The sequence below is a fragment of the Hirundo rustica genome, chromosome 4, assembly GCF_015227805.2.
Source record: "Hirundo rustica isolate bHirRus1 chromosome 4, bHirRus1.pri.v3, whole genome shotgun sequence".
Lineage (NCBI taxonomy): Eukaryota > Metazoa > Chordata > Aves > Passeriformes > Hirundinidae > Hirundo > Hirundo rustica.
In genome coordinates, this window is record NC_053453.1 from 8477917 (window position 1) to 8502581 (window position 24665).

The following is a 24665-nucleotide window of genomic DNA, read 5'->3' on the forward strand; positions in this document are numbered from 1 at the left end:
CCTCCCTACACCAAATCAGTTTCTACATCTGTTTCCTATTTGTCTTATAATGACACATGGGATTATTTTGGGAATATATTCTGCTTTAACTGTCATGCCACTGACTCTGTAGCTTTATCAGATATCCATTGATGTGCAGGTTGAGCAATTATCATCTACTAAGAAGAAATGCCAAGAAAACACAGATTGATAATAACATTTTTCAATAATAGCTTGTAGCATTAGTGCCAACTTTATTATTGTAGTTGAGGTTTAGCATTCTTGTCAATTTACTGCTTTTATTTATTGTGCAAGATCTAGATATGGACCCTACAGTAGAATTCCAGAAATGTTTTTCTATTTGATTATTTATTCACCTCTGGTTAGAAGGAGCAAAGACAGAAAACTGGAGAGAAGTAAGGAATGTTTCTGGATTATTAAGAACCAGAAAGAATGACAACAGGAAAGAGAGAAATGTAATACTCTGTCAGATACTACAGTTACAGGATGACTGTATAAACATAATCAGGCAGGCTGCGTGTACAAGAACATGCCTTAGGAAACTGAGCTTGAATTCTGGGATCAAACTTCATGAAGCTGCATCCAACCTTTTTATTTTAGAGTGCAGTAAGCCATAGATGACTTTCCACCTAACAGTTCATTTTCCCTTCATCTTTCTCTTCAGTGAATGGAAGGAAATGTGAAATCCATCTCACATTCTTTTGAAAATTTGTAGAAGATACACAGAGCATGATCATCCTTGCATGATGTAATTGAACAGGCCTGTAATGAAATCTGTAGCCTGTGACTTACAGAATCATGGACACAGTGGGTTTAAAGTAACACCATTTGGAAGTATGTTTGGTTACTAGCCTGGCCCATGCCTGGGTTCAGTATGGATGAGCAATATAGGGAAGGCAGGTTGCCAAGGAGGATGCTGCTTCCAAGGTGGAGGTCAATCTCTTCTCTTTTGGGCTCCTTGACTTAGTTAGTGTCAGTGTAAATTAACCACAGTGCAGGTGGGAAATGGAAAGCCCACATTTTGCTGAGGTCTTCACAAGTCTTCTGTGAATGTTGGAGACTTCTGTACAAAAAGCATGTATTCTTCTGGTTTTATCCTCAGTGCAAAATGTAGGATAAGCATACTATTCAAATTGATTGGCAGACTTGGTCCCCCAGTTAAAATTAAGGTAATTAAATGTACTGAAGAGCCCATTGTTTTGGATTTATTTAACTTCATTTGACTTGGTGTTGACTGAGGCCCTTTCTAATCTTGGTTTATATTCCCCTGTGATTTTCCCTCAACCCATGTATTTTAAAAGTTTCATCGCAAGGGACTGAATAGTAATAATAATAATATTAATAACAACAACAACAATAATGCTTTCCTGATGCAGTTGAAATTGAATTTGAGGATGTGTATAAAATAGTAAGCCACTAATACTCAGGCTAGGAAAAGTAGAAATTAGCATCATGTTATTTACTAATCTACATTGGTGGCACATTTCAGAAAATAATAGTCAGTAGAAAATAGATTTTATCATTTTTTCAGATGAAAGTTTCAAATTCCTGCTTCTTCAGTTACTATTACTCAGATGTATTCTCAGTGAAAGCAAAATAATTCAATAAACCCATGAAAATTAATATGAAAATAAATTATATGTGAAGTGGAACAGAAGAGACAGGAGCTATTTGTCTGTATTTTTGCCTTTGACCAGCATTCAGCACAAACTGATTAGAGAATGGACACTTTTACCAGATCCTCACCCAGTGCAATTTGATTCCCTGAAGCCACCAATCCCACTATGATTCACATACACTGCAATCTTTTTAGTTCAAATTACTTCTTAGTGTTCTTTCATCAAATAATGTTGCTTTTTCCCTTTTTTAAAAAAAATATTATTATTTTTATTTTACAGGACAACATTTTTAGAATGGAAGAGTCACATTTTGAAAATGGGCGAGGGAAAAGCCCTTATGATCCCAAACTGCTGACGGCTTCACTTTTAATAGGTAGGTGCCATGTAACAAGTTCAATGAGATGTGCAATCGCTGTAAATAATTTGCCAGTTTTCTGCTTTTTTTTTTGCTCCTTGCAGCACCTATGATAGGCATTTGTTTTATGCAATTTATTTCCAGGTTAAAGTAATCCTGGTTTACTTTTAATACAGTTGATCCAAGTGTCCTGAGGTGTAAACCAAGATTCAGGTATGAAGGGCTGCTTTATACCCCTGCAGAGCCTTGATTCTGCTAAGTGTTTTTCCCCCTTACACTTTGGTGGAGGCATTTTAATCCCCCAGTTTACAGTCTGGCCACGCTGGTGGTCACACAAGCACAGCTGAGAGCTAAGTGAGAGCAGGAATAAATAACTCCTTACATCAGTTCTTCTGCCAAGGAATGTCTGTCACCTAACTTTACCTTGCATGGGAGCTGGAGATCAATGAACAGTCACAGGTCTAGGCCCTAAGGTGATGTTTCAGCTGAAAAGATCTGTCTGACAGTAAATAAAATTAAATTCCTAGCCAGAACAAAAAGACTTAAATAAATTAAGTGTTTCTGATTTGGTAATACTTCATTTCATGAAATATGTAAATTTGGAGCAACTGGACTATGTCAGTCTAATTGAACTAATGCAATTGATTGAATTTATCTAATTGATTTAACTTATCTAATTAAATTAAATATGTTCATTGTTATTACTTCACCTTTACAATAAAAAGAAAAAGATGTTTTGTGAGACTAAATTAGGAGGAAACAGATACTTCTTTCCCTACACCTCTGCCTAGATGTTACCACCTTCTCTTTAACATCTTTATATGTAACTTTCTGGCAATTTATTACAACTTCAAATCCAACAATAGTTTCAGAAAATTGGAGATTCTCTTATCTCAGAAGTCTTCAGGAAATGACACATAACAAGATACATAGGTTTCCTCAGGCCTTTGTCCATATTATTATCCTAGGGCCTTGCCTACCAGCTGCCCTTATTCTATTTACATTGCATTTAAAATTTAAGCTATTCAAAATAGATAACAACCAAAATCTAGTCCTAAGTGTGTCTCATTTCCTGATCGTAGTAGCCCATAATGATCCCAGTTGATGAGCTAACCTGGGGACACACACTTTTTAACAAGAAAAACAGGAAAGACATCCACATCTTGCTCCAACTTGTACCCTGTACAAACAGAAAAAAAAAAAAAGAGCTTGTGTAAAAGGCCAGTGTATAAATTAGTGCCTGGAGCAACTTGAATTTGTGGCAGAGCTACTCTCAAGCAAATAGCTTTACTATTTACTTTAATATATAATAAAGAAGAGAATGATGACAAGCCAGTATTACATGGTATACCCGGTATGCAACTCCACAAAGTCAACACGTCTAGCTTTTCACATTCCTTTTTTTTTTTTTTTTTCATTCAGTCTGTCACAAATATGATTATCTTACTTTCCTTGGCTTAGATTTCATGTCTTTAAAATATCTTTGCTTTCTTGAGCCCACTTCCTGTCACTATAATTTTAATTCCATGTATATTTCCTTCTAATAAAGAATAGACTGAGCATGATCATTTGTTTTGAATCAGGCGCCAGTTAGAGCCACTGGGTATAATAACACAATAGAAAATGCTGCAAATAGAGCATTCAAAGCTAGTGACTAATTTCTACTTCAGTCACTTACACAAAACTCAGGGTGAAGCTAAAATTAGTATTCCTGCATCCTGAATATGAGCAACCTTCTTCCTCTGCCTCCTTATAGTTGCCTCACAGCCACACTGTGTTACTGATTATGATATTGGGTGTGCTTCGGCTCTTTTCTGCAAAGGTATTGCAGAGTATGTATTTCAGAGGGTGTATGCCAAATTCACTGCTGGTTCTTTGCCTAAAAAATAACTCCTCCTTGCCAAAAAACCCCTTGTTTTTTATGGTAATGTGAGGACCCAAGGGTCATAATTTCCTCCCCCCAAAACAGTTGAGAAACAGGGAATGAACTGACCAGGCAATGACTGCATGAAGAGGTTTGATCCAACTGCTCTCCAAAGCTGGGAGCAAGGGAGTGAAGCAGTGAGTGTGGGCATGAAGGCCAGAGGAGCCTCTTCACCAGAAAGGCATTGCACCAAGGGCATTGATACACTGCTTCTCTCTCCTGGACTGAGCTGTATCTCAGCTACTCCTGGCCCTTGACATGACAGAATATTTGTCCTCATAAGTCACCATGGTTTATCTAAGATTTAAGAAGGCAACTATGTAAAAGAATTCCCTAGCATTTATTAAAATTCAATGTTATAATTGGTAATTCAAAGTAACTATCAGGAAAGTAAAAAAAAAAAAGGCTGAGAAGAGTGTTTTAGATGGTTCCATGCAGGAGGGAAACATTATCTCTCTTCTTCATCAGAAACACTAAACAGATATTTTGCAAAGTGTGGAAGGAGAATATGTTTTTGACACCATAACTAGAAAGTAAATTTTAGGTAAGTGAAATGTAGGAATTTGGGCAAAACATGAAGGTTAATTTGGAAAAAGTAACTTCAGGTCTTTAATAGCCATTAGTACCTAGGAAGCCTGTTCTCTTACCAGGGTAAAGAGGATCTTCAATTTTCCCTCTCTCCTAAAAAAATCAATAGTATAAAAAAAAAAAAAAAAAATCCACACTAAAGCAAAACTAAAATAAACAGTTCATCTTTATTAAATTGTTCCAATATTTTTCCAGTATACATTCCTTGTTCCATCCACCTGCAGACATTTTTCGTTATTTTTTTAACAGCTGTTCATTAAAGTTGGTTATTGCTACCCTACTCTAAAGTAAATGCCAGCTGGGAACATGATATAACTAGTTCCTAGTAATGTAAGACACTGTGTAGCCATTCCCATCTATGGGCTGCTAACTAAACAGTCTCCATTTGAGTGGGCTAATGCATGAAATGTAGAGACTAAGAAATCCCTGGGCACCACTCATGAGTATTCCAGTGCAGGAGGAAAATGAGGAAATGAGCATGGTTTTCAAGGAATATAATTACAAGAGAAATATGTGTTAGACTAAAGGAATTGTATTGGGATAGTTGGAAAAAAAAGCCCTTCAGAGAAGGAGGAAGCATTGTCCCAATATAAGTTTGTTTAGGGAAATGACCATTTGGGATTTTCAAAAGCTTTGGTTATCAAGAATCCTCAAAGCTTTTTGTGCTCCTGTGTCTCATTGATTTTTTTTTTTTTTTTTTTACAATTCACAATTCCTAATTCCTTTTAGAATTTCACAATTATTTATTTTTTTAATTTTTAAACAATTTAGGTATGTTAATGCTCCCAAATATGTACTGATATGATCTAAAAGGCAGTAGCTTTTCACCAGTGAAGAACTTTAGTACTCTGTTTCTCAGATATTAGTAAGTACATATGAGGTTCAAGATTTTAAAATTACTGTACTTTCTGGGAAGTTTTAGTTCACTTCAAAAGAAGTGAAGTCAAACCACCAATATGTCTGAAAATCTTAACTTTAGTGAATAAGCATTTTAACCAAGGATAGATTTTATTTGTGAATCCTTTTACCACTGAGAGCAATTGTGACATTCAAGGCTTGGTTTTGCCTATATTCTTCATTTGTTCAACTTCCTTACTACTTTGAAAGGAAAGCCTACGGATCTTTAGTCCCCACTAATTATTTTCTCTCAGAATGCAATCTGATTTAAAAGCTGAATAGAAACAATTTATTAAATAGATGCATGTTGCTTAGTTTTCAGTATCTTTGTATCTCATTACTTTGGGGAGTTATTCAGAGTTCTGTGCTGTTTATGTACAGTACAGACAAAAATGGTTCCCCCTCTAAAAATCAGCATTACTATGGACTTTAACTGTAGCCTCTTTATTTAGTAAAGTCAATATATATATTTCTGTTTACATTTCTATGTCAGCATGATACTCCGTTACAATAGGTGTTTTTTGTCCAAAACATATTGTTTACCTATTCAAACAACTGAAGGCCATCCTTTAGTTCTGGACAGTCATTTCTTTGTGCTGCTGGGCTGGAAATACAAAGTGACTATATATATATATATTTTTTTTTTTCTCCTTTATTCTTTCCCTTTGATAAATGTTTGTCAGTTTTCCAACTGTTAATTTCCACTTTCTTCTTAGAATTTATAAAACAACTATTAAAACTGCTGACAATAGAAATAACACAGTGAAGACTATCCATGACATTAAAGGATTATTTTCCAGACTAGCAATGGGTAAATTTTCAGTCCGAAAGAAGGTATGGACAGGGAAATAAAGATGAATGTACTTCTATATAGACAGGAGGCGAAATCCCCATATAGCTTTTGCATAGTACTAACTCAAAGGATGTGCACATCTGGGACATGACTTGAGGCTCACCCTGAATTTTGCAAAAATTATCTAAAGCCTTACAAAAATAAATGGTATCCTTTGGTATTTCTGTCTGGAAGAAGTCAAAATCCCCTTTTTGCATGACTACAGCAGATCAGTTCAAACTGCAGACACTGGTCTAGGTATACTGAAACTTGGAGAGGTTGTAGTAGGGATGATAGAAATTTCAGACAGTTTTCTACAGACACTTCCTCATTTGAAACATTCTGAAGACAGTTATTGGCAAAACTTTATCTTGTTACCACTGAAAAAAAGTACAAGCCACAAGAGCTTTGTAGTGTCCTCTTGGGTTGAGCTGAGTCCAGTTTGGAAAATCTGTTCATTTCCACTGGTGTTTATATGTGAAGTTAGAAACAAAGGTGTAAAAAAATCCTTACAGTTCTAAATAATTCAAATTATTAGTTTTCAAACTCCATTTGATTTAATTTTAGCAGTATAGTATTAAATATAGATTTTTTTTTTCTTGACTGATTGACCTTTAGATCTGTTGATAACTAAGAAGAAAAATAGGCCTAGTTGGTTTTTCCTTTCCCGTTTGATTTCTATTGATTTATCAGAACTCACTAGGGATTGAAAGACAAGAAAATGAAGATAAGGTTAAAGAAAGGTTAAGCATAGCATCAAAGCCCTTTTCACAGGCAAAAAGGTTTTATGATCTTTAAAATCTCAGCTGCATACTCTGTACATAATAATCACTATAATTTAGTGATTGTCTCCCCTTCAAAAAAAGTTGAAAATTACATAGAAGAATGGTAAATCGTTAATTAATGATATGCTGTTCTGTTTCCCTTCTGATTACACCTCCTGCTGGGCATGACTGGTCTATTTGTTTCTAATCTCTTCTGTGAATTCATTCAATTCCACGCCTTTCCGCTATCATGTTTTCACCCTTCCTGACTTTCATGACTACCATATGGTACAGAGCCACTGTGGGTTCAGTCAGTGATTTCATGGTGTCAGTGTTCAGGGGGAAAGATGCCAGTAATATCCAGTAGGTATGCTTGGATCTGGTTGTTCTGCCATGGAAATACCTAAAATTGCCATGAAAATGATTTACGTGTTCCTAAAAGAGTGTTTTAAAATGAGGATATGGTAGAGTTCATCATGACCATGAAAAATGTATTACCTTAGCTAAAGAAAGAGTTATTTTATCCTCAAACTTGTCTTTTTCACAGGGGACCTGTGTAATATGGGTAGCTTGAAAGTAGTCGTTGGAAGGAATAATGCTTTTTAATTCTATTTAAACAGTACAGGGTAGGCTATCTCATTTCACATACAGATGTAGAACACAGTCCTAAAAAGACATTTTTAGCATTTTTGATTCAGAGTGATTTCATGGACAAGCTCTAAATTAATGTTAGAGAGATATGTGTTGTACTTTGATCCCGGGTTCTTTTCTTTGGGTTTCATTACAATGTCTTTATTATTATTACACTCTCAACCAGCTGGCATGTATTTAACTTGACCTGCTCTTTAGAATTTAGACAGGCTTTCTTTCCCCCTCTCTGTCTCCTCTGTGGCACTTCTAGCTGGCTGAGGAGGGACACACTGGGATGAGTTTCGTTGTTCAGCTAGGCTGTGTGAGCCATTTATGGGCTGAAGTGTAACAGGTCAATTTTTAGTTCAGTTGTTCAGTGTGAAATGCATGGGGGTCAAGGTAGCAGGGACTGATCTCATTTATTCTCTCCCTTAGCTGTTGCCTTTTGCCTGTACCACTGCTACAAAGGTGGCCAAAGGAGAAAAGCATGTTCTGTCTTTCCTGTAAAATATACTATTTTCCGAGGATCCACTCAAAGGAAAAAAAAAAAAAAAAAAAAGAAAAAAAGACAAAAAAAAAAAAAAAGGCAACAACAACAAATCCCAAAACAAAATAAAAAAAACCCCACCTTATACCAACCAAAGTAAACAACACATAATTTCTGTAGAAAAAAATTGAAGAGACCTAAGGACTTTCTGAACCAAAAGTGACTGAGTTGGACTCTTCAGTTCCCATAGGAATATGGGAACAGTTCCAATAGGTTGGAAGGAGCTTCTTAAGGTCTCCAGACCAAACTCCTGTTCTAAACAGGGCAATTTCACAGGTAGGTAGGTTTTCTAAGGCTGCGTACTCCTGCCTGCCAGGGTAGGTGCACTGGCTGCTACTGTGCCAGCCCAAGAATTCAAACATTTTTGCAAAGCACACCAGCAGTCAGGAGATACATTTGCTCATTTGCGAGAGGTTACAATTAAGCTCTGCAGTGAGAAATTGGGTCTAATCTCTATTTTCAATGACAATACATTGCATATGGCTTGTTGTTTTTTAATCTACCCATTATCCCTATTAGTGAAATATGAACAAATGACAGCTTTCTCTGACTTACCATGACTGGAAAATTGAGGAATGGTGCTTACAATTATGTCCTCCCACAGATGGAGAACTGTACTCTGGCACAGCAGCAGACTTCATGGGCAGGGACTTTGCCATTTTCCGAACGCTGGGGCATCACCATCCCATCAGAACAGAGCAGCACGACTCCCGGTGGCTAAATGGTATGTAAAATGTACATTTCTCTGGTTACACTCATTCACCCATTAGAGACTAGCACACAGCTCTGTTCCAGCAACATCTGTGGCATATACACTCTTTTTATTTGGAACAGAATTCTGTCTTAAACCAGTTAAACTAATCAAAAGTGATTTATAAAGAAGCATTTTTGGTTTAATTACTCTGAGATTTGTGGAGTGTGATTAAATTTAAAACACACACAGACACTATGAGCAGCACAGTCATGCAAGTTGGACAAAAGCTCAAGGCTTGAGGCATCACTCACACATGAACACAGTAGGTCCAGAGCCTTGGGCAGGACTGTGTCTTGAACAAGGTTTAAATTTTGCTGGGTTGAAGGAGACACTGGCCACATCCAGCAGAAAGTCAACCAGCAGAACTTCATGAGCAAGCGAAAGTTGTCAAGAGTTTGGAAGAAGAGAGAAGAGTACTGGGGATTCCAAGGGATTTAGCAAGGGACAATAGCTTACATTATTGTATGGATATTAGTAATCAAGCCTGTGGTTGTTTATTTGCATGTCTGAGGAGGGATAATTTCAGAGAAAATCTGATTTTGGCTTTGTGTACCAAAATACTTTAGAATGCATCTGAGTACTCTATCCAAGTTCTGCTGAAGTCAAATTTCCAATAGCTCAAATGGAATTACACTTGGCTTTAGCTATACAAGCATATGAGCATTTTGGAAATGAGAATTCATTGTCTGAAAAAGCTGACATTTGAATTAAGTAATACTAACTTTAGTTGCTGAGTTAATTTGAATTTTAGGTTTTTTTACAGTTAACTAGCTCTAATTTTGCTGTACATACTGCTTGCACCTGCACTCCTGTTTTTGAATTCGCAAATTATTCTTAGACATATTTTGCTTCTAGCCATATTATTTATGTCTCTGCTGAGGTTCAGGCTTTCTTATGTGGGTTTGCAATTTCGTGCAAACCATTCACACAAATTTTAACCTGTAAGAACAGAATATGTTTTAAAACACATTTTGTTATTAGCCAGTCAAGACCTACTAGTATCAAACTGGATATCACATTAGCTGTATATACAATCTATAAGAACATCAGCCGCAACTCATAATTAAAACTGCAAGATTCTATTGCAAATTGGATTAACTCTGTATATAACCTACATTGGGTACATGTATCATATAAGTGTGCATATGACAAGTATGGAGCTGTATTTTAATATGACAAGTTTATGAATCTAATAAATTTAATCTGAAAATTAAAATTAGTTTTGCTGCAATTCACATGGACTACTATCTGTCTGGAGAACAGATTTAGGTCTATAACGTTTCAGTTCTACAATCCATGTTTACCCAGTAACACAAAAATTGTATTCATTGGGTTATTTTATTATGACAGCAAACGAGATTTCTGGATTTCAGGAAACAATAAAGTACAAGGACATATGCATCTATCTTGATACCTGGTGGGGTAATAATGTGTTAAAGATGACCAACATCAACTTTTGTTACGATAGTCATGATGACATTTTAAAGCCCAATCATGCAAGCAAAATCTCCTTTTGTGCAGTAGATTTGCACAATGACAGCTGAGTCAGGAGGATTTATGCAGTGGGAAAACGCAGCCATTGTCCACAGGCCCTGTACTTCACTGCTGAAAATGTGTCATTCCATTGTGGATTCGGTTCTCAGTCTTTCAGCACTAAATGTGAGAACTGCTTTTCCCAAATTAACACTAAGGTTACATCTTGACAGGGTGCAGAAACCACAACTGCTTTGTGCTCAAGGTGGGGAGCTGATGAACCTCAAGCTTTCTTGAATTTAAGTATTTTACAAAATGAGCACAAAAGTAGAAAGAGGCATTTTTTGTATCACAGGGTGAAGGTGATTTCCAGCTCTTAAGTAAAGTTCTTGCACTATATTCCTGTATGGAAAGTTTCAAACGTCATTTAAAACAAGATAAGAATCGAATTGAAACCTTTAGAATTTTTTTTTTTTTAATTAACCGTCCATAATTTAATAGAGAATGATCCTTAAGTACATTTTTGAAATCTCTCTCTCCACTGCAACTTAATACATTTACCTTCCTAATATGGAAAGATTGGCCTAAAATCGGCACTACGACATTTCTGTTAGAGGCTTTGAGGCTTTACTGTTAATTTCCCAGTGATAAGATCCTGGCAGCCTTTCCACACAGCTCTCCTAATTTCAACATGGAAACATGGAAATCCAAAAATTATAATAGTTTGGGTTTGAAACACTGCAGGCATGCCAGTCCTTGGATTATTATTTTTGACTTGTCATTTTTCTTTTTAAAATATAATTATAAAAGAAGCTCTGTCTCTGTGCATCTTTAAAGTGGATATACTTCTAATGCAACAAGCTCTCATTGTGGAATGTGATGTTCACTGCTTTCGGTACAAACTATTTTTGAACCTTAAGTTTGCAGACCTTTATAAGTTTTTTAGTAAAGACACGGGTTTCCGTGTAGTGGTGGGTTTGCTTTCCTAGTTGCTTTTTACAGTGTACTTAGCCTCTGGTGAAAAAACAGTATTCCAAGGGGCATGTACTGAAAACTGCAGAACAGTTCTGATCAAACTTAGAGACAAATTCTCATCCCTGTAGAGTTTAATAGTTAGTTGGTGAGGGGTCCAGTTCTAAGACCTTGCTAGTGTTTACTTTAGTCAGAGCAGGAGCTAAGTTGCTTTTTCGGTACTAAGGCTAAGGTCAGAGCTGACATGGTGCAGAAAACACAGCTGTTTGGTACCAAAAATGGAGAGGAGAAGACAGTTGCACATGAAGAGCTTGCAAACTTTTCCCAGAAATTGTCTTGCCCTGAACTGGCATAAAAGTAGAACAACATTACACAGAGTGATTAAGTTTTTTGGGATTTAAGCAGGAACACAGAGTTACTACAGAGATCATACAGTCACATTCTGGAGATGCTCAACCTTCTTACAATAATGTTTTGGGGAAGAGACCTGTGCCCAGCCCAAGGGAAGGTGCTGACCAGCAGCTCTTAAAGACTTCTTTAGACCCTTGGAGATATTAAATACTCACAGGCTTCTAAAGCTTTCATTTTGTATAAATAATTAAACAGTCACCAAGCCAAATAAAACAAGGGAGACTGATTCTATAGCCATGTAGTGAGGGCATTCATCTAGAAGCTAGGGAGCTATACATCAGTCACTGCAGCAGTGTATATTTAATTATTGATACAGAGTCGGCCAGATGTGACAAGTAAGCATTTGCAAAAACACAGTAAAATAAGCTGGTGCTCAGGGAAGTCATCTTGGACATGAAAAGCTGCAGTTCAGTGCCTCAGACTGAATCACGTGCTTTGTTATGAGCCGTGTTCACGCACACATCGGACATTACTGGCCCCTCTGGTATGTGCATGGGGTTTTCTCTGCACAAAAAAAAGCTTTGGCAATCTTATTCAGTCCCAGTATGGGTCGAAAATTGTTTTGAACTCTCAGAAAAAGAAATCTGAAGTTGAAAAAAATCTGCACAGCTTTACTATGAGGAGCAACAGCCTTGATGTTACATATATACCTTACAAAGTCTTGCCTGTTGGCAAGTACCTGATTCCCTTTAAATGTGCCATTACCTCTCATAGTTCAGAGGCATAAAGTTATTTTGAAGAAGCATGGATCATGCCCTGCTTCCATGAACTGCTGCAAAAGTGTGGGGGTTTTTTGTTTTTTTTTTTTTGTTTTTTGTTTTTTTTTTTTTTTTTTTTTTAAAAAAAAAAAAAAAAAAAAAAAAAAAAAAAAAAAAAAAAAAAAAAAAAAAAAAAAAAAAAGATGAGAAGATGAGTAGAGGCCTGAGCAGCTTGTCCTGGTGCCAGGGAGTTCCCTGCTGCACAGCAGGCAGCATTTGCTGTACACCATCCCCACCATCATCCTGCAAGGGCTGAGGGCATGGCTGGAGGCAAAAAGGCAGAATTGGCAGTGCAGTCTACCAGAGCAAATGCTGAGCAATGCAAAGGCAATGCACCCAAGGCATTTTTTAAGCTGAAGATTAGAGGAGTGGAAGGAGAGAGTTTAAAGCTGCTCTCATCTTCTCTGACTTGAGCACAGGGGATCTGGCCTTAAATTGTTAACATTTTGTAAAATTAACAACCATAAACATTTATTTTAAAAGCAAAGCAGGATTGGGCTGAGCAAAATCTGAAAGGAAATGAAATCACAAAAGCTGCATTATGATAGTATTATGAATCTGGTTTGCACCCCAAAAATACTGGCTTTACTCACCCTCTTTACTAGTCCTGGGGTTAAGAGAGATTGTCAGTCTGGATTTCCAGACTTGGCTTGGAATTTCCTTGCTTTTTATGGGTTTAAACCACTCTATGATATTATTTTAGCATACTTTCCATAGCTTAATTTTTAAAGTGGAATAGTAACTGTGCTTAGTCCCCTGAGGTTATTGTCCTTGGTAATCTTTACTTTACGGTTACATAAACAGCTGAGAATTATAGAAACGGAGTGACTGTTCAATAAAAAAGAAAATGCCCTCTTAAATTTAACAGGCAGGAAACATGGACTTGATACTCTCCTGGCATTCAAACAGAACTATAGACATTACTTTGTGTTGTTTCCACTTACGACACTTTGTTGAATGTCCCTGCATTGGCATTACACACACGTGATTTTGAGTATAGATCTATGGCACAGTAGACTAATGTATGGAAATAAAAGATTGCAGATATTTTACAAGATTTTTACCTCTCTAACAAAATGCATTAAATGCATCAAAATGTTAGAAATTAATTACTCTTGCTCAGACTTGGGTGTGTACGTATTCTGATCCTTGAGCCTAAAATTAGTCTTTGGTCAACCACACCAAACTCTTTTCCTACCTATACATAACCACTGACAGCCTCCTCTGCTGTGCCACTCCCTTGTCCCTAAATGCCTTCCTAATCTCCCATTTTCCAGCTCATCCCCTACACATTCTCAATCCAGATACACCGCATGCAGTAAAATACAGCTGTGCAAAGGGGCCACAGAACCCAGCCATGCTGGTACCTGGGGTTGTTTCATAAAATAGATCTATCTTATTGGAGGAAGAAGCTGATAGGTGCTACAAATAAAACAAATCTCCTTCAAGAGAAAACTCTTTAAACAAAGGACATTAGGAAAAAAAAAAAAAAAGTGTGAACTGTATATGAATTTATTTAGTCTTCAAATTAGAAGTCTTAAACTATGATAGGAATGAATTAGAAAAAGCTGTCCAGTAGAAGTAGTCAGTGAGGCAGCCTAGCTGGTTTTAAGAGGCACTCAGGTAACATTTCATGTGTTGTTATGTAGACACTATGGTGAGTAGACTAAGAAGTCTCTTCCAGGTCTGCATTACCACAAATTTACGAAGATATAATTAAACAACATTATGAGTGAAAACAGAGAGGGAATTTTTTGTGTGTGTGTATGTAATTTTTTTTTGTTGTTCTTTTGGTGTTGATTTTCCTGTGAAAGGATTTCTTGCATTTCAAATACTCATTTCTATATTTGAACAGCTGATACATCCTATCATGCAGGCTGTAGTGTGGACTGAGTTCCACGCTTTCCCTCCACGGCTTACAGAAGCATGAACAACCTGACACTTGGGGAACAAAACATGTCCATATCTGCAAGTCTCATTTCTCACTCAATAAGTTCCCCCACCCTCCATTCCCACTATCTTCATTGCTAAGAATAGTAATAAATAATTTCACAGTGATAAATTCCATGTGTGACAAATGTTAATGTCACCTAACTGTGCTAGGAAGTGCTCAGAAACTATGGTGACGGTGGCATAATACTGTGAACAGAATGGAACACACACTCAATTTACAGGGTTTTTTTTTCCTCTTTAAGTCTGTAGATCCATATTTGAGAGCTTGAGTATGAATTTTAAGTTGTTTTTCTCATCGCAATCTAACAAGCTTTTTCTATATACATTTTTTGTTACAAACCTTTTTTTTTTTCTTGGAAGAAACGTAGAATTTCTGAAATCAGAAAATAAATGGCTCTTTCTTACTACTTGGCATTTATCCTGTCACTAATCTGAAATGGTTACAGGTCAGGAAGCCAAAGGCCCTGCTGAATACTTGGACAGAAGATACTCATGCATTTGAACTAGTTGATTCAGTTGAACCAGTCTAATAACTGTTCCCTGTATCTTCATACAAAGTAAGAGAAGCATTTGGTTCAGAAAACAAAGACCAGGTAGCAATTAGAGAGTATCTTTAACAGTTTCTCTCAATATGAGAAAGGTCATGAAGATAGTAGGTGAAGACAACCAGAAATAATAAAATCTTCCCATCAAGTGGCTTAGATGAAATTATTTGAAATCATTCTAGGAAACAAATCTTCTCATTCTCTATCCCTCCCATGCCCCTTAGGATTAGGCCATTGTCTTCATTAAACATCAGTGCTGTGGATGATATTTTGTTCTGTTTAGGTTGAAAATATGGTAAAAGTAGCCAACGGACAAATTTGAGGTTGGAGTGGAAAAAGCAGGTAGGAAACGTGAAGCAGGCAGAGAACATTCTCCTGGTCTGACTGCACATTTTGAAGGCTTCCTGATGCTGTACAGAATATGACCTGGAACAGGAGGACTTGCATTAGTAAACATATTGGTCTGAGCTATAGCCACAGTATGCTTCAGGAAGTTAGGATACAAGTTAGTCCAGGAACCTGACTTGTGTATATGACGTATACAGTATTACATATTGTGTATACACCTGATATGTGTATATTACATGGTTAACCATGGGCTTATTTATGGGTTTTAACTTGGTCAGCCATACTATCCACACCAAAAAAAATTGCTGGGAGTGTAGATTAGAAGCCATGCTATGCTGCAATTCATTTATTCAGTGACTCTCTTTATAGTGCATATAAGATCAAAAATAATGGTAGAGCTTAGAGTTCTTTGTTCAGTGTTTCCACTGGAGACCAGAGAAGTTTCTCTGCTGCATAGTCTTTCTAAAAAGAGACTTGCCAGTGATGGCCAATTTGAGATATGCACTCACTCCTGTGCACTGAATTCGTATATTGGTGATGTGCCTTTAAATTGCTAAATTTTAAGGTTTTTATTCAATTGTGAGTTGAAAGGTCAGCCTATCAACATATATCAGGTTTACAACCCAATAAATCCTGATGAGTCTCATGTTGGGGTGAGATCTGAGAATGCAGCCATTCCCAACACCTTCTCTAGAAGGCAGTTGGATGAAGGAGCCAGAACAAGCTCTGGGTAGATGCTGGATGTAGATAAATCAGTGTACCTCTATACTGGGCAAAACTGCTGATCTCATTTAGGTGTTCAGATTCAAATTTGATGATGCAGGTGAGTTGCTTTCTATAGTCATCCTTTAGAAAAATAAATCCAGTTCTCATCTGTCTCATTTAGCAGGCAGGAGCTGTGTAAAAATCCATCTGCATGAGCACACTCCAGGAGTACATTCAGTGGGAGGAGTAGAGGTCTGTGCCCTTCTCACACTGATAAAAAACACCTGCAATTTCTCCGATTATCAATAGCCCCAGTGATATCCTATCTCCTCTAAAAAGCTGCTTTTTTTTTTTTTTTTTTTTTTTTTTTTTTTTTTTTTTTTTTTACCCTAAGAAGATGGATTTTTTTTTTTTTTAATGGATTTGTTTCAATGGATAACTTATAGAGTTGGTAGTGAATGGCTTTGTAAAGTGATGGTCTACCCACTTAAGGTGACAAACAGTATATTATTCAAGCAGTGGCAATAACCTCCCCTAGAAAGCTTTCTGGAGTACTTTCAGTTAATGTATGATTAAAAAGATCATTTCTATCTATATATTTATCTATCTATTCATCTATCTATATCTGTTACCCACATGGCATCAGTTCATACGAAGGCTCTCCCTTTTCCCTGCAGATAAATCTCAGTAGGAAAAAGAGTCATTTGTCCAGAAAAAGCATAGTGTTCAAGTTCTAAGTTTGCATTTTGCTTTGCTTTTGGTATAGAATCCACTTTAAATTACACAACACCAGTTTCTTTGTAATTATCATTTTTGCAGAGATCCAAATCAGTTTAAGCAAAAGGAAAGTTCAGATTAGGTGGCAGGATTCCAAAGACAAAGGCTCTGTATTACAGACCTTGCAAATTCAAGTAGGTTTCCCATGATCTCTGTGAGAGCTCATCACAGCACTGATGCTTGAAAACCAGTGACTTTTAACTACCAAATTGTGCCTCCTTTCTTGTTCACAAAAGTCACTAACCAGTTCTTCAGAAGAGTTAAGCAGAAATCTGTTTGTAGGAGTCACACAGCAGAATACTAATTGATTTAAACAAAGGAGGAGTGGGTCTGTTACAGCCCCTTTTATTGGGATATGACATACATCCGAATTTTCTTTTTGCATTCTTGTGTTGTTTGGTTTTTTTTTCCTTCTGCACTAGCCATCAATTTAATGAGTGTTGACCCTGTCAATACCAATTTCCTCTTCTCAGGCCACCAAGTTCAAAGTTTGGTGGGCATTCAGTAGAGATTTACTGTTGACTGGGTAATTTGAGTTCATGTGTGTGGTGAAAAATTAGTGAGGAGAATTACCCAGAAAAGTGGATGCCATGACAATGCATGTCACCATGGTGTGACCAGCTCTGCTGACATAGGTTTCAAAAGCTCTCCCCCTGTGAAAATGGGGCCTGTTTGCAAATTAATTAGTTTCTGGCAGCAGCTTGGTTGTTGACCCAAAGTTTGTAGAGTGGAAAAACAATCAGATTAGTGTGTTCAATATAAAGGCCCAGCGCGGTGCTCGAGTGCAGTTTGCCAAACTGTTGAAGCTGTGAATAGAGTGAAACAAATTCTTTTTTGAGAAGCCAAGGCAAAGGTTAAGTGTGATGTGACTGCAGCATGCTGGCCATGGGGCGGTGGGGAGAGAATTAAAGGTTTCAGCCACACAAAAATAGAGAGTGCTGAGCGAGTTGCATTGAATTTAATGAAATTCACAGCTTTAGATGCAAAAGTGTTTGGCAATGTTCTAGTCTGTGTTAAAGGGAGAAATAAGATGGCTTTGTTTTAAGAAGTTTTCTTTGTACATCCGTGTGGGACACCAGGGACTGAGCCTCTAAAGGGTATTAGAAAGACTTCCTGAGCCTGCACACTGTTTCTAAGCACCTGCAGACTAAGGTTTGTACCAGTTCCTCCCACTGCCTACCACACACTGACTCCCTCTTATGATTCAATCCAAGCTTCCCATTCATCACCTCCAACATTTGGGCAGGGTTCTTCTTTTAAATACTGCTGGTGTGGGGGCTCATGGACAAATATATTAGAAATTCGTACTTGTGAAAAAATGACTGGCTAAAGCTTGTTATTGAGGTAGTGAGTCAAAAGATAGATACTAAAAAATACAACAGGCCACATCTGTAGCTGGTAATACATGACAGTGACCCCTATGCAGCCAAGATCTGATTTCTGCTCAGTATTGTGCTCATCTCATTTCATTATTACTCTTCATTCCTTCAATGGTGGTTTTTTTAATACGTTTGACCTTCATCATCCATTTTTGGCATTCAGTGTTACTATCATCCTTGTAATATTTTCTTTATATCAAACAATCTCTATGCATATTTAAGACTATTTTTTCCCACTACAACAAATAGAAAGAAAGAAGATACCAACTATTGTGAAGGATCCCATGTTCACGGGCAAATGAGGTATCTTCTCATGGACCAATGTCTTAGACCTGTTGGCCTGGATTAGAATGTCTGGCAGACCGGAGGGAATGGGAGAACAGAGCTGCCAAGCTGAAAATATGAAGGGCTCCACACAGCCCAACACATAGCCCCCACCCCATCAATTAACTGAGGTGCCCAGCAGAGTTAATGATGTGAGGATACAGCCCCCCAGTATGTTCCCACCTCTTTCCCCCATTCCATAAAATTCCAACTCTTAGCCTGCGACCTACACAAAGTCTGTGATTTGTTCTTGGTAATGGGGCTGAACCTACCCCCTTCACACTAACATTCCTGAACCGTGAATTGCTTGTCCCAAAAGGCATTTAGTGTTGCTTGCAATTAACACAACTGATTGCTCAAAGCCGGCACCTGAGGTGGCATGGAGCCAGCTGGAAGCATAATTGGCTCTTTAGCCGGAGAAACATCCACTTCACAGTGGAGTCTGTGGTGACGGAATTATTAGTTCAAAGTCAGCCAGGTATGTGAATACCTGTTCTATACATTAAAGCCTCCACTAGCACTAGACACAGATGAATTATCGCAGACTCCCTTTCTCTCTGTCTCCGGAACTTCCCTTTCTCTTTGTTCATGAAATTGCGCACATTTCAGCCTGAATATTTGTAGGGCTGAGTAATTGCTTTTGTTCTTTGGGTTATTTAATTACAAATCTCAGTAGATGACAGGTCCTCTGCTCTAAAGGAAGACATCACATTTGCACAGTTACAGAATCCCAACACAAATGTGTGTGGCAAATCAGTGACTGCAGATTTATTCATGCCCTCTGGGACCTGCACTGCCTTTTCAGCTTAGCATGCAATATGATTTAAATTACATCTTGTGCAGAGCTGTGCCTTGGGATTACACTCCATGTTTCCAACTGTTTATAGTTCAGTGAGCTTTAACCTCTGTGATTCTGAAAATTAAATAATGTCACGGCTGATATCAAACTGATGGCTGGTACTTGACTGCTAAATACTGTGTAGTATTAAAAGCCTATTTTTACGACAAAGTGGAAATGTCAATGAATTTAAAACATTGATAGCATATTCAGGTAGTTCAAGAACACAATTCAAAAGTTACACTAGCAAAGAATGTAAAGCTAATATTAAACTCCATTATGAAAGATATTGTTTCAACTCCTGTACTTAGCAGAGTTCTGGCTGTAGACTTTACTAGAGGAGGACTGAGCCTAATACAGGGCTTTGTGATGACACAAAGACTGTGTAAGATCAAGAAATGTAGATAGAACATCTGTTGTGAGTAAATTCACATTTGTTAATTCCTTGCAGAAGTTTCATTCTTTCTGAAATACTGTGATATATCAAATGTTACATCATGAAGACCTTTTTCTGTTGTAACTGTGGACATCTTAATATTTCTGTAGCCTTTGAAGAGGAGCAGAGGAAACACCTAATTACAAAACTCTGTATTTAATATGACGTGTAATTTTCTTTCAGATTATATTTCATTATTTGCAGGAGTTTCATTGATGCAAAAACATTTAGATTTTTTCCTCCATTTGGTTCTGAAAACCCCTGTTTGCAGGGTAGAAACTGTTCCAGTCCCACTGGAGCCACTTCACCATGTTGCTCCCCAGGCTCTGTCAGGCAATGCTGTGAAACAAAAGGGTGAAACCGATGTCACCAACAGCATCATTTGGGTCACAGAGCCCCATTCATTACTGTGGTGTAAGGAAGGGTGAACAGGAAGAGAAAAGGACAAATGGGAGAGACAAATGGATACTTACTTTTCACTTGTAAAGGCAGCATGTTGGACTAAATAACAGAAAATAAAGACAAATTCACACAATTTCAGTTATCAGATATGATGGAGAGATCACAAACACACAAAATGTTTGACAAATGGTTCCTCATTTGATGCCTTTAAATTTTGATAGTGAAATAGATCCTGAACTTCCCATTTTGCTGCATTGCCAAAGTGATGCTTCTTTTCCACTTGATCTTTAGAATGCCCTATACTACTTATTTCAGGCTTCAGTATCCAAGGTCTTAGTTATCAAAGTGGTGTCAGAAATATCCCATCCCTTGTTGTTGCATTGGATTCCATGGGCTTGTATAAATTCATCTGTTTTGAAAGGTGGCTGTTAAATTTGATTTTTTAAACAGGTAGCTAGGTACTTTTACATACCATATGGTAAAAAATAAAAAGATATAGTACAGTGTATAGTAACATGTAAGAGGTCAAAGTATGAAGGTGATCACCAGCTAATAGTTGATAGTCAGAAGCAGTGAATGCCACAGATGATGTGCTGGTGTACAGATAACATACGGTGTTACTGAAATGTGATAACATTTATTTTAAGAATCTCAATATCAGTCTGAAATGTAGCAGTGTTGTCAAAAAAACTGGTAGCTGATAAGCCTTTTTTAGTTCTTTTTCCCTCTGTTCGGAGATCACTGTATCACTGGTGTCCATAGGCTGAATGTTTGTTAGTAAGGTGAGCTGCCTTGTAGTATTACCAGGGAAAATTCCCTCTTTCAAAGGCAAGGGTTGAACTGTAAATCTTTGAGACTACCATTTATTGTACAACATCCGGCAGAATTTGATGTTCCAGAGCACTTAGAACTGCCACAAACCCACTGAGTAAATGAAGACAAAATAGTTTCCTGTCTGATTTACCTTTTAAAGTGGTAAACTGGCCTGTGTTTTTGTTAGGTTCCTGGATTATGGAAAAGAGTATTTTTAACATATCTTTATATATATAAATTTAATTTCCTTTCAGTAGGCTTCAAAGGTTTCTGTTCAGATAAGTACAGCAAGATTTGTGGGAAGATTGTGTTAGTGAATTTGGTATAAGCAGAAATAAGATAACCTTTCAGAGACTGCTTTTTTACAGATGATCATTCAGAAAAAAAGCAGAAGAAAAATTACTTTGAAGACTGGATTACATATTTTTCCCATTCATTGCACAGGTTTTATGAAATAGTTGCAAGCATTCAGTGGTAATGCATTATATCTGTGAATATTGCCACAAATCTGAGGATTGGTGTTTATTGATTCTTTTACTGCTGTTTGAGCAGAATTCAATATCCTTGTAAGGCAGAAGTGTTTCTCTGATGTCAGTGAGATTATTCATATTTCCTGAGCTCTATAATAACATTTGTCACACTGTAAAATTTGGTAGTCATGGGGCACAGCTCTCTTCAGTTACCCACTCCTTCAGTCTCAGTGTCCCATTCTCCTGTTTCTCTCAAGCAACCTCCAGTAAGGGCAGAAAAAAGCTCCATGGGAGAGAAAGGTACAAAACCTTTCTATGTGGTATTTTACATGGACTTGTTAGTCACCAGCTTTTTCACAAGATTGTGTAAATGGGTTGTCATTGTCAATACTCAGTTCTGTTCCATGTTTGACCTAGTGTCAGCTTTAATATTTTGTGCCAGACCTGTTGGTAGAAAGCATTCTTTTAAAAAAAGTCCAGTTTCCTGTTTATTACAGGGCCTATGTTTTTTACTGAATTTCTTTCTTTTATTACTTTTTAAATACTTCTGTTAAACTTTCTGCCAATGCCTCTCCCTGTGATTTATGTATCAGAAGCAATCACGCTGCAGTACTCCCTCGCTATTAAAAAAAAACCAAAAATTTTGTGTTTGATACAATGAAATTTTCATTCATAAAAATCACAGAAATTGCATAAAATATTTTTGAAGTGCTGTCAGTGAATAATAAAAAAATAATAATAGTACAAATAAAAAAGGGTTTGCTTGTACAGAATTAAAGTATAAACCAATGAAACAATGAGAAGAAAAACTTTCTGACAGTTCAGGTACAGTTGCAAAACTTTTCTGTCTGAAGCAACTTCAGTTTTCATCTTACCTGTGCTGTCAATTTTTTTTTTTTTCTTTTTTAATGAACAGTACTAAGTTTCACACCAACAATAAATGAATACATTATTTCAGTTTTGTGAAACCCTGTTAATACCTTATGTTGACTGAAGCTAGATAAAGTTGGAAGCACATAGTGCTCGCATGACTGCTGAAGGAGGTTGTCAGAATTGATGCTATCACACTGAAAACCTCAGGTTGTGCTGAGGGGTTTTGCTTCCTCTTACAGATGTCTTATTGCATTTTGTGTTGCTGTGCTACACTGACAAGAGCTAAACCCAGTCATTCGTCCAGCTCTTTCCTCAGTCTTTGCTGTCATCCCTCATTAGTCCTACTTTAATGGATTTTGTGTCAAGTTGCTTTAGACTAGCTGTAAAAGTTCATTATACCAACAAAATGTTTCTTACAGATTGACAAAATTACCTCAGTTCTTTAGTCAAATCTAAAGGATTTAACAAAGAAATTAGGTTACAGGAGATCGGAAAGGTTAGGAAATTGCTGCAGGAGAGTTTTCTACTTCCCACTCCTTGGAAAGTGGCGTGGGCTGATGATCATTTCCAAATGAATGAACAGCTCTTGCTGAGAGTTCAGACTATGGTCCTGTCCAGTTTTTGATGTGACACCAGGGAGGAGGTTTTTTTTTTACACCTACACAACCCCTTCCACATACTTCAAATTGAACCTGACAGTACAAAATTTGGAGTTTTTCTTCCTGTTTTCAAAATAGATTATTTAAAGGACATATTTGTTCACTTTTTAGGCAGAAAAAAAGTAATATTTCTGTGGGCAAATCGTTCTGGAGACAAGGTTGTGCACTGCATGGAGCTGACAGTAATATTAGGAGTTTGGCTTTCAGGAGACAGAGGCTGAAGGTATGCTTGTCAAGCCAGTGCTGTTCAGCTTTTGCCAGTCGTACTGCTGAGGGCTGTCTCATTTTCCTTACACTGGAATATGCTTGCCATGTTAATCCCTAGCTGTTCCTCACACTCAGCCAGGTATTTGCCTCCTGGAAAGTTCTGCGTCAGGAGTTTGGCTACAGCATGTTCCCTCAGCCTTCAGGACACCTTCTTGTGCCCTTAATTTCCAGGTGGCAAAGAGGAAGACTATTCCACCAAGGCATAAACACACATCTCTCAGTATTCAGAAAGGCCTGAGAAAATCACATTAATGGAGAGGAACAGGTTTTGGTTTCTGACTTCTAGGATCAACTGCCATCAACTGCTTTGTCATCTCCAGGGACTTGTGCTCCACCTGTGAATCTTCAGAGCTCACAAAAGGCAGGCCTGTAGCATGGCTGTATATGCCAAAAGTCTGTAACACCCCAAATCAGAAACATCTTTTGTCTTCAGTTTCTCCACGCTCCACTTCCTCCCCTAATACATCACTTCTTAGCATAAAGGCTCTGGTATTTAGTTCTTGTCACTCATCCAGAGCTCTAAAGATGTAGGTTACACAGTTAAGGCACAGGCTTTCTAGTGTTTTCATTTCCAAACATCAGTGTCAAAAACTTCAGATAAATGACTGAGAGAGGAAGAAACAGGCTCTTAGCTGGAACTCTCATTACCTTTAAGAAATACAGAAAATTGAGATTAAAGTATTCCTAAACGGAGACAATGTGCTGCAAGCCGCACTTTCTGTTCTGTGATGGACACTAGTTTTCTCAGTTGCCCAATTACTCTCTCTCTGAGGGACAAGTAAATAAGCTTAAAATTAATTGTGTTGATAGATATACAACAACCTTAACACACAGTCAGTGATGGAAAAGAGGTGTTAATTTTGCTTGTTGTTCTGTAAGGAGATAATAATCACCTCTTTTAAATTAAATGGGGTGGATAGATCATAAGCATTGTTTTGTGAGAAATCTAATTTATGTTGAGCATTAAGCTATAATTTTACTGAACTTTTGTATTCACTTTTCTTCACCATATAATTAGTCTTTAACAGGGAATCAAAACTATTGTTGTCTCTTTAGAACAAAGGCTTCAGAAATTGGTAATTGCATCAGAGATCAACATTTTCTCCCTTATCTTTCCTGTGGGAGCTAAAACGTTATTCCCAAGATATGTTCATGCTGAATTATGCCTCTGAGGCAGAGGAGATGAGGGATCTTGGGGTGGTGGCATTGCCATGGCAGGTACTCAGGGACTCATTTACACTATTCTAGAGGTGCTGAGCACCCCAAACTGAGGTTGTGCTCCTCTTACTGCCCTGTATCACTGCCAGCCCCCAGGAGGGCAGTCCCCAGCCTGGCCTTGCCAAGTTTTCACT

At 37.4% G+C, this 24665-nt stretch overlaps 1 protein-coding gene across 1 annotated transcript in view; it reads left to right on the forward strand.

Moving 5' to 3' along the window:
- Positions 1 to 24665, forward strand: part of SEMA3A (semaphorin 3A) — a 196321-nt gene that overhangs the window by 126675 nt on the left and 44981 nt on the right. Inside the window, exons 6-7 of the mRNA XM_040061572.2 lie at positions 1899 to 1992; positions 8761 to 8880. Coding sequence (XP_039917506.1) covers positions 1899 to 1992; positions 8761 to 8880 — 214 coding nt within the window. The remainder of the gene's footprint in view (positions 1 to 1898; positions 1993 to 8760; positions 8881 to 24665) is intronic.